A 17,368-nucleotide genomic window follows, 5' to 3' on the forward strand; every position below is an offset into this window, starting at 1 on the left:
CGACCAAAGAGCGTCTTTCACCGAGTTGATGATCTGCCAGCAGCACCGGATGTTGGTCTCTGTGTGCGTCCCCGGGAACAGCCCGTAGATCAGAGAGTCCTCTGTTACGCAGCTTCTGGGGATGAACCTCGACACAGCCCCTTCCATCCTCCTCCACACCTTCTCCGCGAACCCACAGTGTGCGAAGAGGTGGGTCACCGACTCCTCCTCTCTGCAGTCCTCCCATGGCCAGAGGGGTGTGGAGACGACGTTCCGGGCGTACAGGAGGGATCGGACTGGGAGGGCCCCTCTCACCACCAGCCAGGCGAGGTCTTGGTGCCTGTTGGTGAGGTCTGGCGATGAGGCAATTTGCCAGATGAACTGGACAGTCTGCTCAGGGAACCACCCCACTGTGTCCATCTCGTCCTTCTCCTGCAGTGCCTGCAGGACATTACGTGCCAACCACTGTCTGATGGCCCTGCGGTCAAAAGCATTGACCTGGAAGAACTTCTCTACGAAGGACCGGTATGGCGGCATCGACCAGCTGACAGGGGTGTTGCGCGGGAAAGGGGCCAGACCCATCCTTCGTAGCCAGGGCGACAGGTGGAACCTGGGCACGCAGTGGTACTTGGTGTCCACGTACCTGGGATCCACACACAACCTGATGCAGCCACACACGAAGCTTAATTGTTAAGCTTAACTGCTTAATTGTTTTAATTTTTTTTGCTTGTTTTAATACAAAAACACCCTCGGCTCTCATGCGTTCACCGTCAAAGTGAAAACGACAGCATTTAATGGCGGGACGAGGACTCAATAGAAACAATCTCGGAACCCCCACCCCCGAGCGCACCAATCCCATGTATCCTCTGCTTGGCTCCGCGTTTTAGTGCGAATTCAAAGGTTCAAAGCACATTTAATATAAAAATGTATAAATTATAATAAACTCGTGTACTTAGCATGCGCCGGCCATTTGCAAATCAATCATTCAATAGCACGTTTTCATTAAAATTTTTATTGGAAAGTTAACTTTTATTTGATGCCAACAGTACTTGCACGGAATCGCTTTATCCCAAATCCACAAATAAACCAAATGATTTTGCTCTTGATTAAGTATTTCGTGGCTCTGAAAAGAGCCGTTGTCTCTGTCGATGCCTTTATTCAGGTGTTCTGGTGCTGCTCTGAGTCAACTTTCTCGGAGGATGATGTCTCTGTCAGAGGCTTCTCCGCTTTTGCCGGTCGTTTGGTTGGTTTCCTTGGTTTCGGACGTTGGCGACTTGTCTTCTTAACTTTCCTGACTGCTTTTCTCCTCGAAACAGTTTTCGGTTTTCTGCCGTCTTTCGCCCACTTCTTACGGCCGCCAAACTTCTTCATCCCCCGATACGTCTTTTTGGGTTTCTTAGCGGGGATGGGTCTCTTGGCCGCACGTTTTCCCATCGATGTTTTGACGGCGGAGGTTCGTGAAGCGACCCCTTTCTTCTCTGCCCGCTCCACCTGGTCCTTCTGCTCCTTGCTGAGTTTGAAGGAGCCTGAGGCTCCCTTACCAGTGACGTTTACTAACGAGCCCTTGTTCACCATGGTCCTCACCGCCTGGATTATCCGAGAGTTGTTTTTCGTTACGTCGTAGCCGCTGCCCGATAGCACCTTCTTGACACCGGCGAGCGAGAGACCGCGGCGCTCCTTTGTATCCGCCACCGCATGAATGATCATCTTGGATACGGATTCATTCTTCGGCACCTGCGGAGCTTTGGTCTTCTTCCGAGTACGTTTAGTACGTACAAGGTCAGTCATATCTCCGCACGATTCACTCTCTCTTCAGAAGTGAAGTGTTTCCAGCAGCTGCCGCTATTTAAGAGCGGGTGCCGGACGGTGCAGAGCCAAGTTAGCGCCAACGTCTCGATCCACACACGGAGGAACTCAGCAGAGCAGACACATTCCTGTGGGGGAAATGAATAGACGACATTTATGGTGGAGAGCTTTCGTTTGAACTCGTCTATGGTATTCTTCATCTGGGCTCGATCCTTCAAAGATCTCGATCTCAGGTTTTCGTCTCCTTAAATGTATATTCTGTGTGGGGGTGTGTGTGTGTGTATATATATATATATATATAAACAGCTTGTGTATCACGCTGGAGTAAGAAATTATTTTACAGACAGCAAGTGTGCGAGAAAATATATGTTGTAAATCCTAAAACAAAATATTAAATTTGAAACCATTCACAGAGGCAACGCAACTGTCACAAAATCTGTATTTCGAGATTGTAGGATTAAGTTTCACAATGGGAAGATATCAAACTAAAACAACGTTTGGAGAGCTTGATTGAAACCCACAGCAAGGAGAATCTAGCTTTTTAAAAAATAACTATTAATTAGCCATTCAGTGTTAGTCAGTGAAAATTCGGAAGCGAGCAGATTCAGCGTGCAAAATCTCAAACATTGAAATGAGGTTTTTACCATTACCCCTGTACTTTCGTTCACAAAATATTTTATAGATATCGACTGTGAAGACATTGGGAAATATTGAGAAACGAGGATGTTCCAAATTAGAATGAAATAGCCCGCTTCTCCCCAGCCTTCATCGGTTCGTATAAGGTTTACTTGTGTAGTGTAATTGTTTTAATCTAATAATTAAACAAGTTCAAGTCGTCCAACCCGCTTTGTAGCAAATTAATTACTTTGCAACACCTGGAAAGGTAGTGACTGGTAGATTAATGTGATTCTACTGTCAAAGAAATTACGCTGCCTCTTTCGAAATCTAACTAGTTGGGTTTACTAGTTAATATTTACAAACGAAAAAGCGCGTTTTGAATATTGTTGAGCATCACCAAAATTAGATCACCTGAAATGTAACCTAAGAAACAACGAATCGCTGCTTTGGAAATGGAGCGTTTGACGCAATGAGATGTATTGTTTATCATTGACTCAAGATGCCGGAGAAAATTGCCACGCCGGCCCGAACAGCTCCTGCAGGCAAAAATTTGGGGGCGTTGGTTTAATCGCACTACCCAGCTGTTGGTTTGCACCTTTCAAAGGCTTCACCGGGAATTTTAACAGCAGTAATGGTTGGGTCTCCTCACTGAGATTCAAACTTTCACTGTCATTACATGTGTAAAGGGGGTTTCTTTTTTCCCTTTGTTACTGTTGGGAAAGGGTTTCCTTTTGTTAACTAGCAGGAATGCTAATTTACTGATAACGAGAATGGTATTCCTTTGTAAACCAAATGGGGATTAATGTTCTATCTTCTGAGTCTAAGCTTTTGTTGACGGGCTTTTGGGCAGATCGGCGCGAGGGGGTCGAGAGAGAGGACGCAATGCTCTAAGCTGGGCGAGGATCGGACCCCAAAGGGGGGGTCCGAGGCCGGGAGATTCTCCGAGGGGGGGGGGATGAAGCTAGATGTGCTTGGTTGACCACTCGGAGGGTCCTGAGCTGTTTGGAGAGTCGAGGAGTTCGGAGGGTCCTGAGCTGCGAGTCGAGGAGTTCGGAGGGGATCGAATGGTGGCCAGAAGTCTTCAGAAATTGAGCTCCAACGGCTGTGCACGAAGTGGTTTGGACTTTGATAAGTTTGGCGCCTTTTCTTTAATTTTCTCTTCATATATACTGTATTGTTATTAATCACTTAGTTATAGTAACCTTTATAAATTGTACTCATTTAATCGCATATGGTGTACTGTCTGTTTTTGGGCGAGGCGGGGACATCACACAGCATCCACACCAGCTGATTACCCAGTTTGGCGGGGCTGAAGGCTGCTCCCCCTAGACAAGAACGAGCTGAGCGAGCCTGAGGCGACCCAGGGGGTTACACATGGTTTCTAAATACATTATTTTCTCTCAGTTACTGACATCACCCCTCTTTACTCGGTACTAATCTCCCTGCAAAGGGATTTTTTCCACTCTACGATGTAGACCAGTTTCGCACCTCGAATCTGCCCGTCTCTGACATGTAGTTTATTTAACTCCATATTTCATGCAGGAGGAACTCAGCAGCAACTATAAAGGGCAATGACAGTCGACCTTTCATGGGGAGACCCTTCAGGACTGGAAAGGATTGCATACCTCCTTGTTTTAACGTGGTTTATCTAATCCAGTGAATTATTGTAGTGGCATTCAGCTCAATTTTTGTCGTTTAGTGGCTCTGAAAAGAGCCGTTGTGTTCAAGGCTAGGTTCCAACTGATTCACTTCAGCCGAGAGGCTACTTTCTGTTTGTAGGGTTTACGAGGCCGCCCAACTGGCCGCCGCCCCAGTTTCCCTTTGCCCGCCCCCTTCCTGCCACGGGCCACCTTGCGCGCGTAGGACACCCTAACTTTGGGGGATTTTGGCTTCATGCGCCGACCGCGGCCCTGCAGCCCACTCTTCCCCTTGGCCGTCCGTTTTTCCTTCGCAGTTCGGCCGCTCTTGTTCGGCAACGAGTTCTCGTTAAGCATCGAAGTGATCTTAGCCGCTTTCTTCAGCGCAGAGGCACGAGCCGGCTGAAGGCTCTGGCCTTTGTTGGAGCGATTGAATCGAAATGATCCGGAGGCGCCGGTGCCGCTGGTCTTCACGAGCGAGCCCTTCTTCACCAGACGCCGCACTGTCTGGTTGACGAGGTTGTTGTGGCGGTTTACATCGTAGCCTTTGCCTGACAGCGCTTTCTTGAGGGCGGCCAGCGAGATGCCGCGTCGCTGCTTGCTGGCCGCCGCGACCGACAGAATGCGTTCAGTCACCGTGGGGCCCTCCCCCTTCTTGCGAAAATATCGCTTCTTCCTGAGGGCCATCGCCTTCGTCTCCCCACCTCCAAAGGGGTCACCGATAGCTTTGACCTTGTGGCTCTCAGCCATGGCAGGCAGGTTAGGTGTCGCTCTCTTTCTCGCTTGCCGTTGTTGGATAAGGCACAGGCATCAAGCCCAGGCTCGCCTTTATATCAACGAGGCGGACGCGAAGGAGAAGACCTAAAATCCCTCGCTCTCCTCGCACCTTCGCCAAACCTCCCGTTGCCAATTTTGTGTCTTTTGCTTTTATTAAATCCTTGGGTCCCCGGAAACCCGCCTACCACGCCAAACCAAACCCGCTGTGTCTCTTGCTAACGGATGCAAAGCATTCGATTTCCCAGGCGTTGCGAGTCTGTGCCTCATTTAACTCGCCAAAACCTCCAGCTAGTTGTAAAAGTAATTGGACCACGTTGGCATTTTGCTCCTTCTTCCTGAGAAACTACGTGCAATTCTTCGAGCTCTGTCGGAATTTAAACATTCCCTCCAAAGCCAAGTTGGGACGCGCTCAGACCAACAGTTTAAGATGTGTCTATTTTAAAGCAAGGAGTGTTGTGAACAAAGTGGATGAGTTTAGAGCGTGGATCAGTACTTGGAGATATGACGTGGTGGCCATTACAGAGACTTGGATGGCTCAGGGACAGGAATGATTACTTCAAGGGCCGGGTTTTTAGATGTATCAGGAAGGACAGGGAGGGAGGCAAAAGGGGCGTGGCACTGTTGATCAGAGATAGTGTCAAGGCTGCGAAAAGCTGAATGCCATGGAGGGATTGTCTATGGAGTCTCTATAGGTGGAGGTTAGGAACAGGAAGGGGTCAATAACTTTACTGGGTGTTTTATAGGCTGCCCAATAATACCGGGGTTATTGAGGAACAGATAGAGAAACAGATCCTGGAAAGGTGTTATAATAACAGAGTTGTCGTGGTGGGAAATGTTAATTCCCCAAATATTGATTCCCTAGAGCAAGTGTTTTAGATGGGGTGGAGTTTGTTAGGTGTGTTCAGGAAGGTTTCTTGACACAATATGTAGATAATCCTACAAGAGGAGAGGCTGTACTTGATTTGGTATTGGGAAATGAACCTGGTCAGGTGTCAGATCTCTCACTGGGAGAGCATTTTGGAGATAGTGATCATAATTCTATCTCCTTTACAATAGCATAGATAGGAACAGACAAATTAGAAAAGCGTTTAATTGGAGTAAGGGGAATTATGAGGCTATCAGGCAGGAACTTGGAAGCTTAAGTTGGGAACAGATGTTCTCAGGGAAAGGTATGAAAGAAATGTGGCAAATGTTAGGGATATTTGTGTGGAGTTCTGCATAGGTACGTTCCAATGAGACGGGCAAGTTATGGTAGGGTACAGGAACCGTGGTGTACAAAGGCTATAGTAAATCTAGTCAAGAAGAAAAGCTTATGAAAGGTTCAGAGAGCTAGGTAATGTTAGAGATCTAGAAGATTATAAGGCTAACAGGAAGGAGCTTAAGAAGGAAATTAGGAGAGCCAGAGGGGGCCATGAGAAGGACTTGGCAGGCAGGATTTAGGAAAATCCCAAGGCATTCTACAAGTATGTGAAGAGCAAGAGGATAAGACATGAAAGAATAGGACCTATCAAGTGTGACAGTGGGAAAGTGTGTATGGGACCAAAGGAAATGGCAGAGGTACTTAATGAATACTTTACTTCAGTATTCACTATGGAAAAGGATCTTGGTGATTGTAGTGATGACTTGCAGCAGACTGAAAAGCTGGAGCTTGTAGATATTAAGAAACAGGATGTGCTGGAGCTGTTGGAAAGCACCAAGTTTGATAAGTCATCGTGACCAGATGAAATGTACCCCAGGCTACTGTGGGAGGTGAAGGGGGAGATTGCTGAGCCTCTGGCAATGATCCTTGCATCATCAATGGGGATGGGAGAGGTTCTGGAGGATTGGAGGGTTGCAGATGTTGTTCCCTTATTCAAGAAAGAGAGTAGAGATAGCCCAGGAAATTATAGACCAGTGAGTCTTACTTCAGTTGTTGGTAAGTTGATGGAGAAGATCCTGAGAGGCAGGATTTATGAACATTTGGTGAGGCATAATATGATTAGGAATAGTCAGCATGGCTTTGTTAGTAGCAGGTTGTGCCTTATGAGCCTAATTGAATTTTTTGAGGATGTGACTAAACACATTGATGAAGGAAGAGCAGTAGATGTAGTGTATATGGATTTCAACAAGGCATTTGATAGGTACCCCATGCAAGGCTTATTGAGAAAGTAAGGAGGCATGGGATCCAAGGGGACATTGCTTTGTGGATCCAGAACTGGTTTGCCCACAGAAGGCATAGAGTGGTTGTAGAGGGGTCATATTCTGCATGAAGGTCGGTGACCAGTGGTGTGCCTCAGAAATATGTTCTGGGACCCTTATTCATGATTTTTATAAATGACCTGAATGAGGAAGTGAAGGGATGGGTTAGTAAGTTTGCTGATGACACAAAGGCTGTAAGTGTTGTGGATAGTGTGAAGGGCTGTCAGAGGTTACAGCAAAATTGATAGGATGCAAAACTGGGCTGAGAAGTGACAGATGGAGTTCAGCCCAGGTAAGTGTGAAGTGGTTCATTTTGGTAGGTCAAATATGATGGCAGAATATAGTATTAATAGTAAGACTCTTGGCAGTGTGGAGGATCAAAGGGATCTTGTGGTCCGAGTCCATAGGACACTCAAAGCAGCTGCACAGGTTAACTCTGTGGTTAAGAAGGCATACGGTGTTTAGGAGCTGAGAGGTAATGTTGCAGCTATATAGGACTCTAGTCAGACCCCACTTAGAGTACTGTGCTCAGTTCTGGTCACCTCACTACAGGAAGGATGTGGAAGCCATTGAAAGGGTGCAGAGGAGATTTACAAGGATGTTGCCTGGATTGGGGAGCATGCCTTTTAAGAATAGGTTGAGTGAACTTGGTCTTTTCTCCTTGGAGCAACGGAGGATGAGAGGTGACCTGATAGAGGTGCACAAGATGATGAGAGGTATTGATCGTGTGGACAGTCAGAGGCTTTTTCCCAGGGCTGAAATGACTGTCACAAGAGGACACAAGTTTAAGGTGCTGGGGAGTAGGTACAGAGGAGATGTCAGGGGTAAGTTTTTAACTCAGAGATTGGTGAGTGCATGGAATGGACTGCCAGTGACAGTGGTGGATGCGGATATGATAGGGTCTTTTACGAGAGTTTGGATAGGTACATGGAGTTTAGAAAAATGACTATGGCTATGGGTAAGCCTAGTAACTTCTAAGGTAAGGACATGTTTGGCATAACTTTGTGGGCCGAAGAGCATGTATTGTGCTGTAGGTTTTCTACGTTTCTATGAATCACTGAGTGAGTGTTTTCAGGGTTCTGTACCTCCTTCCTGATGGTAGCAATAAGAAGAGGGCATGTCCTGGGTGGTGAGGTCCCTAATGATGGATGCTTGCCTTTTGGAGGATCTATGTAAATGTGCTTAACAATGGGGAGGGATTTCACTGTGATGCACTGGGCTGTATCTACTATTTTCTGTAGTCTTTTCAGTTCCTGAGCATACTGTCCTCTGGGCATTTACAGAAGTTTGTCAAAGTTCTGTTCATCATTCTGTTATCACAACACCTTGGAATCATTCCATCAGGACAGGTGAAATCTAGGTGTTACAGAACCTCACATGTTAAAAGCAAAATAGCCAATTAGACCTCAACTACAGTTTTCTGACATTTGTTGGAAGTGATGCAGGGTTAAAATCATTCAATTTACTTCAAGAATGTCAATATCAAGACTAATTTGCAAGTTTGAAATACAGTACCAAATGTCAGTTTGTTATATAAAGGAAACCGTGATTTCATGGACAGAGGCACAGGAGATTCTGCTGAAGCTGGAAATTAAACAATACACACAAAATGCAGGTGAAACCCAACAGATCAGCAAGATCCACACAGAATGCTGGAGAAAATGGGTGGACCAGTCAGCATCAATGAGAAAGAGTCTGTGAGTGAGTGAGTGAGTGAGTGAGTGAGTGAGTGAATGAGTGAGTGAATGAGTGTGTGTGTATGTGTGTGCATGTGTGTGTGTGTGTGTGTGTGTGTGTGTGTGTGTGTGTGTGCGTGCGTGCGTGCGTGCGTGTGTGTGTGTGTGTGTGTGTGTGTGTTTCTTTGGATTTCCAGCATCTGCAGATTTTTTTTTGCTGTTAGCAAGATCTATGGAGTGCAATGAACAATCAATGTCTGCAGTCAATAATTCCAGATATTTCACATCCCTCCTCCTTTCAGGGAACTCCAAAATGGTGGGTTATGTGAGTTTCAATTTGCCAAGTTTTTTTTTTAAACACTGGTCCCAACAATCATCTGGACCTTTTATACAGTCAAACAAAATTATTGCATCACAAAGGAAACCATTGGTTAGAAAGTCTGTTAAAAGTGAATTCATCTCAACATGTTCATTGTGAGTCATCACACAGGTATTACAGCTCTGCAGGAGCACAGCATGAATTCAATTTCAAGCCTTTACTTAAGATATTAATAAATCATAGCCTGAATATCACTGCATAAAACAGGAGGGCTGTGACAAGAGCTTTTCCTCACAGGAGCACGGGGCAGTATATTGCATGTCAATTCATCCATATCCAAGGGCAGAACTTAGTGCCCAGTAAATGCATGAACATCTGATGGTGCACTATTGCCCATTTCATAGTAGTAACATGAGCAGAGATGGAAAATCTGTTCTACCTACGGATTGGAGAATCAAGATTCAAGATTGTCATCCTCCAGTACACCATTACAAAGGAGAATGAAATGATTGTTACTCCAGATCTGGTGAAACTTAAGAAAAAACACAAAAGCACCAAAAACACAATAAAATAGAAAAAAAATACAATAAATCCAAACATAAAAGCAATCCTATAAATCACTCAATGTGTGAGTAACTGTTTGAGTGTAGCTGCTTTATACATATGGTAAGTTTATATGCATAGACAGATTGTATATGCTTAAAGTGATGCTAGGTTGTGGTGGTGGGTGTTGATGGGGGGGGGGCTTTAATGGGTGGAGATGTTGATCAGCCTGATGGCTTGGAGGATCTCACCCTTCCCTTTCTAGTTCTGATGAAGCATCTTGACCCAAAACATCGAATGATTATTTATTTCCACAGCTGCTGCCTCTCCTGCTGAATTCCTCCAGCATTTTACATGTGTAGCTCTGGACTTCACGCATCTGCAGGATGTTTGTGGCTTGGGGGAAGTAACTATCTTAAAGTCTCATGGTCTTGACATGAATGTTGTGTATCCTCTTCCCTGATGGGAGTGAGGCAAAGCAGGATGATATTGCTAGCCTTTTTCTGGCATCTTTCTGTATATTTGTCCTTAATGGCAGACTCATGACAGTGACCCATTGGGCAGTTTTAAACTACCTGTTGTAGAGTCCAAAGATACTCACACAAGGGTCATTACCTTTAATGGGATTAAGGCAATATAAGCCTCACAAATAAACATGATTAAACACTAATTCAATGTTTTGAGGACAGTTTTAACTTTAATCCACCCATCAGGAAACTGAGAGATAGATTGTAGCTTACCAATTTGCTCTCTGCTGAAGTCATTGGAGTGACAATGGGTGGTCTTTCTAGTAAAACTGATATTTCATCCGATTCCACAGGAATCTCACGTGGGTTAACACTGTCCACTACCAAGAAAGTAGGGAATTAGAACAAAAAACTATTGTCAACTGTGGTGGGGATTATCAAGTTGCCAAACCAACTTTTAGAAGACATAATGGCATTAATAATTCCACATTAAAAATACATTTTATTGTAGGAATAAGCCATGCACAGCATGGTACATTCAGCAATATTTAGAATCCCAGCATTTAGAAGCACATTGATATTGGTATTTTTGTAAGGTTATATTATGAACTGAAAACATTAATTTTCCAATATATTCACCATGTTTTAAAACATTTGAATTTTGTCTTATTGTACAGTGCAAGTAAGGCCTGTGTTGCTATTAAAGCAGAAGTTCTGGAAATACTCAGCATGTCAGGCAATATCTTTGGAGCAAAAATCAAAGGTCAATGTTTTCATTTAATGTCCCTGAATACTTGCATCACTGGCTTCAATTCAGATTTTCAGCATTTTTATTTTATTTTCAATAACTTGTATTAATAATGTTTTTTTCATCTCCAAATGTCACTAAGTGTGTTTATATCAATCTCATTAGTTTACAAATGTAACTCATATTTTCAATGCCTAAACCTGAAGCCACTTTACTTCCATCCAAATTCAAACAGTGTTAATTCAGAGTTAGTAATGGCCAAGACATCAAGAGAGTTCAGGAGTTCTTCTTTGAAAAGGACATGTGAGCATCGACCTGCAGCAGAGGAAGCAGACAGGAACTTGTTTCATATTAAAGAACGTACATTCAACCATTTGGCACTCCTGTTGCACTGCAGTGAAACATTCCCTGACATCATTGAACTAAACTAACTCCTGTTTTATTAAAGAAAGTCATCTCTGAGTATTTCCTTATGAATTAGATTTCACTGTGAATAACTATTGAACTTAATTGTTCTGAATTGGATGGTGAATACGGCAAGAGAGGGTCACAATGAGTCCAGTTTTGAGGCTCTTTCTTTGGAGAAAGCCAGTTCATTTATAGTTAAGCCTTATGGGAATTCAGTATAATCAATTGGAAATGTTGAGACCTTTTAAATATGCTGTTGAACAGAAGCACTGCTGAACTTTGGGCTCATTATTGTACAAAAGGTCACTCAGTCTTCCAGGTCCACGCCAGCCGCTTGCAGAGCTCCTTTCACCTTCTTCTTGTTTTCTCTATACTCCTGCCACTAATGATCTCACATGCTCACCAATTACCTGATAAGTCATTTCAGTAGTTGAGTTTAATAGGGAGAATATTTTACACTATCGATGAGGAAATTAAATTGTGTCGAGGTTGATAAGACATTTAAAACTTCATGAGTGGAATAACATTGACTGGCTCAATCCCAACAGACTGCAGGTAACAGTGCTAACTGTAATTAAGAGATTTGATTAAAGGGTTTCAGCTAACAAAAAAATTAACTCTTTATTTCTTTCCATCGATGCTGCCTCAAGAGCTGAGGTCCTCCAGAATTTTGTATGTGTTTCTTTACATTAGATATTTGTTGTGAAATTCCTTGATCAGACAAAGTTCACAGAGCGAGGCGTGTACATGGTAATAATGAATACACAAGGCAACAAGACTGTAGAGCAAGATAAAAATATGACAGTGACAGCATCAAAATAACTGGGAGTTTAGACTAAACATTCCAGTAAAAGAACATGGCGACACCTTCATAAAAGGTGTGTGAAAGAGCTGATTGAATCTGAAGGCACAAGAGACTGCAGATGCTGTAATGTGGAGCAACAATCTGTTGGAAGAACTATTGGTGTTTAGAGTCAAGATTCTGTATTAGGACTTGGGATCAGGTTCTGATAGCGGTGAGGAAGAAAATGCTTGCAAATTTGTCAAAGTTCAAAGTAAATATATTAAGTAATCATGGATACGTCATCATTTACTACCCCGAGATTCATTTTTTGCAGACATTTACAGTTGAGCAAAGAAATACAATAGGATCAATGAAAAACTACAAACAACGTGAAAAATATGACAAACAGTACCAATACAAAAAATAGACAGATAGATAATACTGAGAACGTGAGTTGTAGAGTCATTCAAAGTGAGTGCAGGAGTTATTCAGTGTTGAAGTGAGTGGAATCATCCACGGTGGCTCAGGAGCCTGATGTTGGGTGTTTTAACTGAGCTTGAGCGTGTTGGCTTTCAAGCTCTTCTATATTCTCCTAGCAGGGAGAAAAGGGAAAAGCGGGAATGGGAGGGATCGCTGACGATATCTTTGTGCATCTCCAGTCCTGAAGCAACACAGGGTGAAGATTCCCAAAGCGCTCAGGGAACTCGGCGGGACAGGCTTGCTGGAAAATGGATAGTCGACCCTTCGGAACCCGAAACGTCGACTGTCCATTTCCATCTACAGATGCTGCTAGATCATTTCAGCTTCTCGTCTATGGTGCAGTTTCTTATGCCTGATATGTGAAATTGGACTGGTTGGAAGGAAGGAAGAGACAAATTTGCGATATCTGTGTTAATCCTTATTTATCCAAATAAATAAGGTTGGTATATTACTTAAGAGCCAGGATTAGGTCGGAAGCCCCAACTCGATGCTAAACCGGGTCAGGTAACCCCGGGAGACCCGGGCTTTGTCCACGTCCCGGTTGGGCGCCTACGTCCGCTTTGCGTCTCTATAAAGGGCAGGTTGCGGCCGCCTCTTCATTTGTTGCGACTTTGTTAGCAAAGATGGCTGAAAGTGCAGACGTGCCTCACCTGGACTTGCCGTCCGCTACCGTTGACGACGCCGCCACTGTGTTCGGGCCTCCTGTCTCTCCGGCGACCTTCATCACTTTACCACCCGTGACCAAGAAGAAAAGTTCCTATCGCCCGGCTCAAACCGGTTCGGCGATGGCCGAGCAGATACTGGAAGCGGTTGCCGCCACCAAAGAGCGGCAAACTCACAAGCTGGGCGCTGTCAAGAAGGTCATCTCGGCAGCCGGCTACGACACGGAGAAAACGGTTAATCAGCCCGAACAGTCAGCGAAGCCGCACGCCAGCAAAGACTCGGTGGCGCAATGTGGTGCGGAGGGTAGCCTGGCAACCCCGCCTCAACAAAAGGTTGATGGGGCCTCCCGGCAGAAGCCACAGGCTAGGAAAACGGCAGTCAAAAACACCCGCAAAAATGCCAAAGGGCGAAAAAGGGCTAAAAGGTTGACGCCGAAGCTGAGAGGACCACGAAAGCGCCGTGCCTTGTCCAGGACTGCGAGAGGCAGGGCTCGGAGGAAGTAGACAAAGTGGCAGATTACATCGATGCCAACGGTTCTTGTCAGGACCTCGCAATTTTACTTTTAAAAGCTGTTTCTCATTAATTTTCACTGGAGCCTGATTAGTATTGAAATTTATTCCGCGTTATCTCAGCAAAGTACTTGTAAAATTAATTTACTTAAAATAGGTTACTGCAATAAACTAAGATGATGATGCTCCTTAACTTGTTACAATATTTCTGGTTTTATTGGGTGGTTGTACATTCTGGCATTTCAGAAAACACATAATAGAAGTGAGATCAAAATCAAATTTTAACGCTTTCAAACATTTTGTTTACATTTTCCATCCTTGGTTATACATTGTACATTTAAAATAGATCAGGATGAGGAAAATGCTAGGTTTTCTGGGAATCAAAATATCAAGCAGCACTGGAAAAGGGGGGCAAATACCATTCTAGTGATACAAATTGTCATTTAAAATTAATGTCCACAATGTCGATTCACACTTGAAATCTGGAAAGGTATATCATTTTTTAAAAAGTTGGGAGTTCTGTGAATGCTTTCCAGAGCATTTTTAACGTAAAATTAATATGTAGTGAGCGAGACGTTGCGCAGACGCGGACAAAACGCTACTCACCACTGATTGGAGCGCGCATTCATACGAACCCCTAAAGACAATTGGCTTAAATTTGGATATTAGCCAATAGAAACATCTGATGGCTGAATCCTTCATTAGCATGAAACAGCCTATAAATAAGATTAGCGTAACAGCGACAGATATATTTTGTTCAAGCCAGTAGTATGTAGGGACTGCAGAAGATGTCGATGAAGGGTGTCGTGTCTAGAAAGGCATCGAAGCAATTAATAAAGTCATTAAAAAACTTTGAAAGAGAAGATATACACCGCGCTGACTCAGGTTCCAGCTCTGACATTATCTGCAGTTTCAAAGAATATGTAAAAAATCTGTTGCAGCCATAATAAAATGAAAGATTGGATTACCATCTTTAATCTCCCACCTACACTTAACTCGTTGCAAATGAGTTCTAAAATACAAGAACAGGGATGTGATGCTGAGGCTTTATAAGGCACTAGTGAAGCCTCACCTTCAGTATTCTGAACAGTTTTGGGCCCCTCATCTAGAAAGATGTGCTGGCATTGGAGAGGGTCCAGAGGAGGTTCACAAGGATGATTTTGGGTCATACAAGGAACGTTTGATGGCTCTGGATCCACTCGCTGGAATTTAGAAGGATGTGGGGGGGGGGGGGATCAGAATTAGATTTATTATGACCGTCATGAGTTGTGAAATTTAACTTAGCAGCAGCAGCAGTTCGATGCAATACATAATATAGAAGAAAAAGTAAATATAAAAATACTAATGAATAGGCTAATCAATTAAATAGATTAAAATCATGCAAAAACAGAAATAATATATATTTAAAAAGTGAGGTAGTGCTCACGGGTTCAAAACCCATTTAGGAATCGGATGGCAGAGAGGAAGAAGCTGTTCCTGAATCGCTGAGTGTGTGCCTTCAGGCTTCTGTACCTCCTACCTGACAGTAGCAGTGAGAAAAGACCATGTCCTGGGTGCTGGCGGTCCTTAATAATCGAGGCTGCCTTTCTGAGACAACGCTCCCTGAAGATATCCTGGGTTCTTTGCAGGCTAAATGGAGCTGACTAAATTTATAATCCTCTGCAGCTTCTTTCAGTCCTGTGCAGTGGTCTCCCCCACCCCCCCCCCCCACCACCAGACAGTGATGCAGCCTGTCAGAATGCTCTCCACGGTACAACTATCGAAGTTTTTGAGTGTTTTTGTTGACATACCAAATCTCTTCAAACTCCTATTGAAGAATAGTCACTGTCTTCCCTTCTCTGTAGCTGCATCGATACGGTGGGACCAGGTTAGATCCTCAGAGATCTTGACACCCAGGTATCTCATTGAAACATCTGAAATGTTGAAAGGCCTAGACAGACAAGATGTGGAAAGAATGCTTCCCATGATGCTGTCATTGCGTTTGGATGTGGCCCAAGTGCGGAGTGAGAGACACTTAAGCAGGTCGATAGTTCACAGACTTTAATGCGAATAGAGTTAGAGGGAAAATAAAACAATAAGTGCTAGGCCAAACAAGGCCGTTAACTAAAACTTACAAATGGGAAATGAAGCCTACAGTCCAGCTGAAAAGAACAACTAAACATTAAACAAATACCGCTAGTTAGCAGAGTCAGTTGATTCAAAAGTCCAATTTCTCAGGCAAAGGCGATTGCTAGCAGGCAGTGAAAAATTGGCATGCTTTGCTCTGGTCTCAACAAGCACTATGATGAAAAGAATGCAGTTAGATACTATCACAATGAAATAATAATAAGCTGACATGCAAATTCACGAGTGCAATTGCCAATCTGCTGCGCTGCGAAATCCATGCCTGTGGCAGGTGGGGAAGTCTGCGACAAGAGAGCATAGCCTCAGGATAGGGGGCATCCACTTAAAACAGAGATGCAGAGAAATTTCTTTAGCCAGAGGGTGGTGAATTTGTGGAAGCTGTGGAGATGTTTGGGTGTACTCAAGGCAGAGATTGATAGGTTCTGGATAAAGCATCAAAAGCCTTCACCACTAAAGTCTGATCTTTTGAACACATAGTATCCCACCAGCCTGAAAAGACCATTCTATTTGACTGTCATCTGTGGTATAAGCACGCAGCTGGATTAGCACATGAAGGCTGGTATAGAACTGAAGCTTTTTATTGTTCACTGGTACAACTTCCCAGTGGTGTACTGACTGTTCTTACTCTTTTATAAATCAGAGGTGTAAATGAATTACTGCTGCAATGCATTATTTCAGTAACTAATAAGAGGCACACTTAAGCCAAAGTCAATTGTGCACGAATTCTCCGAGGATGTGGATAACCTCGAGACCGAGGAGCCATGAAAATGATCGATTTTGATTGGACTGAATCACTCACTGTGCATAGTGCTTTGAAGATAAAGACTGGCTGCAGAAACTAGCCTATCAATCAGACATTTTTCATCATATAACCCAGTTGAACAAGTCTCTGCAAGGCCCTAGAGAAAATGTTTTGACTTCAAGTGACAGAATTCTTGGATTTAATAGGAAACTCAATCTTTTGAAAGAAACATGTTGCAGAAGGAAATCTTCAAATGTTTCCACTGCTGCTTGGGCTTGAGAGCGAGGATGGATCAGAAAGTCTCGAGTCTGATTGAAGAAGGATTTCAGAACAAAACCGAACAGTACTTTTCCTCCCTTTCAACACAAGTATATGACTGGGTCAGGGACCCTTTCTCTGAATCTTCTGAGAACTTTACTTTTGCTGTTTTCTTATTGACCAAGCAACAAGAGCAAGGACAGAGATTGTTTCATTTCAGTTGAAGGTGAAATCCATGCCTGCTTATCTCGTTACCCAGAATTGCACATTTGTGCAGCAAAAAGAAGTAGATGTTAAAGTTGTTTAAGATGTTGGTGAGGCCTAATTTGGAGTATTGTGTGCAGTTCTGGTCACCTACCTGTAAGAAAGATATCAATAAAATTGAAAGGGTATGGAGAAAACTTGCAGATATTGCAGGCACTTGACTTATTGAGAAAGGTTGAATAGGTTGGGACTTTATTTGTTGGAACATAGGAGAATGAGGGGAGAGTTGATAGAGGTATACAAAACTAGGAGGATTATAGATGGAGCAAATGGAAGTCGGCTCATTCCACTGAAGTTGGATGAGACTGGAACTAGAGAGGGTAAAAGGTGAAAGGGACCTGAGGGGAAATTTCTACACTCAGAGAATAATGCGACTGTGGAATAAGCT

The 17,368-nt window shown here is 43.8% G+C and overlaps 2 protein-coding genes across 4 annotated transcripts; both read right to left on the reverse strand.

Annotated features, from left to right (window-relative positions):
* Positions 1–1,040: 1,040 nt before the first annotated feature.
* LOC132394616 (histone H1-like) lies at positions 1,041–13,174 on the reverse strand. 3 transcript variants are annotated; one of them, XM_059970963.1, is made up of 2 exons: positions 13,071–13,155; positions 1,041–1,913 (listed from the first exon to the last, which is right to left on the reverse strand). In XM_059970963.1, exon 2 carries the CDS (start codon positions 1,765–1,767, stop codon positions 1,138–1,140), a length of 630 nt encoding a protein of 209 aa, XP_059826946.1. In that variant the 5' UTR covers positions 1,768–1,913; positions 13,071–13,155; the 3' UTR covers positions 1,041–1,137. The 3 variants fall into 3 exon arrangements, 2 of the variants coding, with proteins under 2 accessions (XP_059826946.1, XP_059826945.1); XM_059970962.1 differs by lacking the exon at positions 13,071–13,155 and adding an exon at positions 10,274–10,358; XR_009512389.1 differs by lacking the exon at positions 1,041–1,913 and adding an exon at positions 10,557–11,063 and having other exon boundaries at positions 13,071–13,174.
* LOC132394827 (histone H1-like) lies at positions 4,149–4,790 on the reverse strand. The gene has a single exon (XM_059971231.1). It carries the CDS (start codon positions 4,788–4,790, stop codon positions 4,149–4,151), a length of 642 nt encoding a protein of 213 aa, XP_059827214.1.
* Positions 13,175–17,368: the final 4,194 nt, after the last annotated feature.

This window comes from Hypanus sabinus, chromosome 5, assembly GCF_030144855.1.
Source record: "Hypanus sabinus isolate sHypSab1 chromosome 5, sHypSab1.hap1, whole genome shotgun sequence".
Taxonomy (NCBI): domain Eukaryota; kingdom Metazoa; phylum Chordata; class Chondrichthyes; order Myliobatiformes; family Dasyatidae; genus Hypanus; species Hypanus sabinus.

What these genes read in the sequence shown, in the direction of transcription:
- LOC132394827 (XM_059971231.1), bottom strand. Translation starts at nt 4,790, where the DNA reads ATGGCTGAGAGCCACAAGGTCAAAGCTATCGGTGACCCCTTTGGAGGT.
- LOC132394616 (XM_059970963.1), bottom strand. Translation starts at nt 1,767, where the DNA reads ATGACTGACCTTGTACGTACTAAACGTACTCGGAAGAAGACCAAAGCT.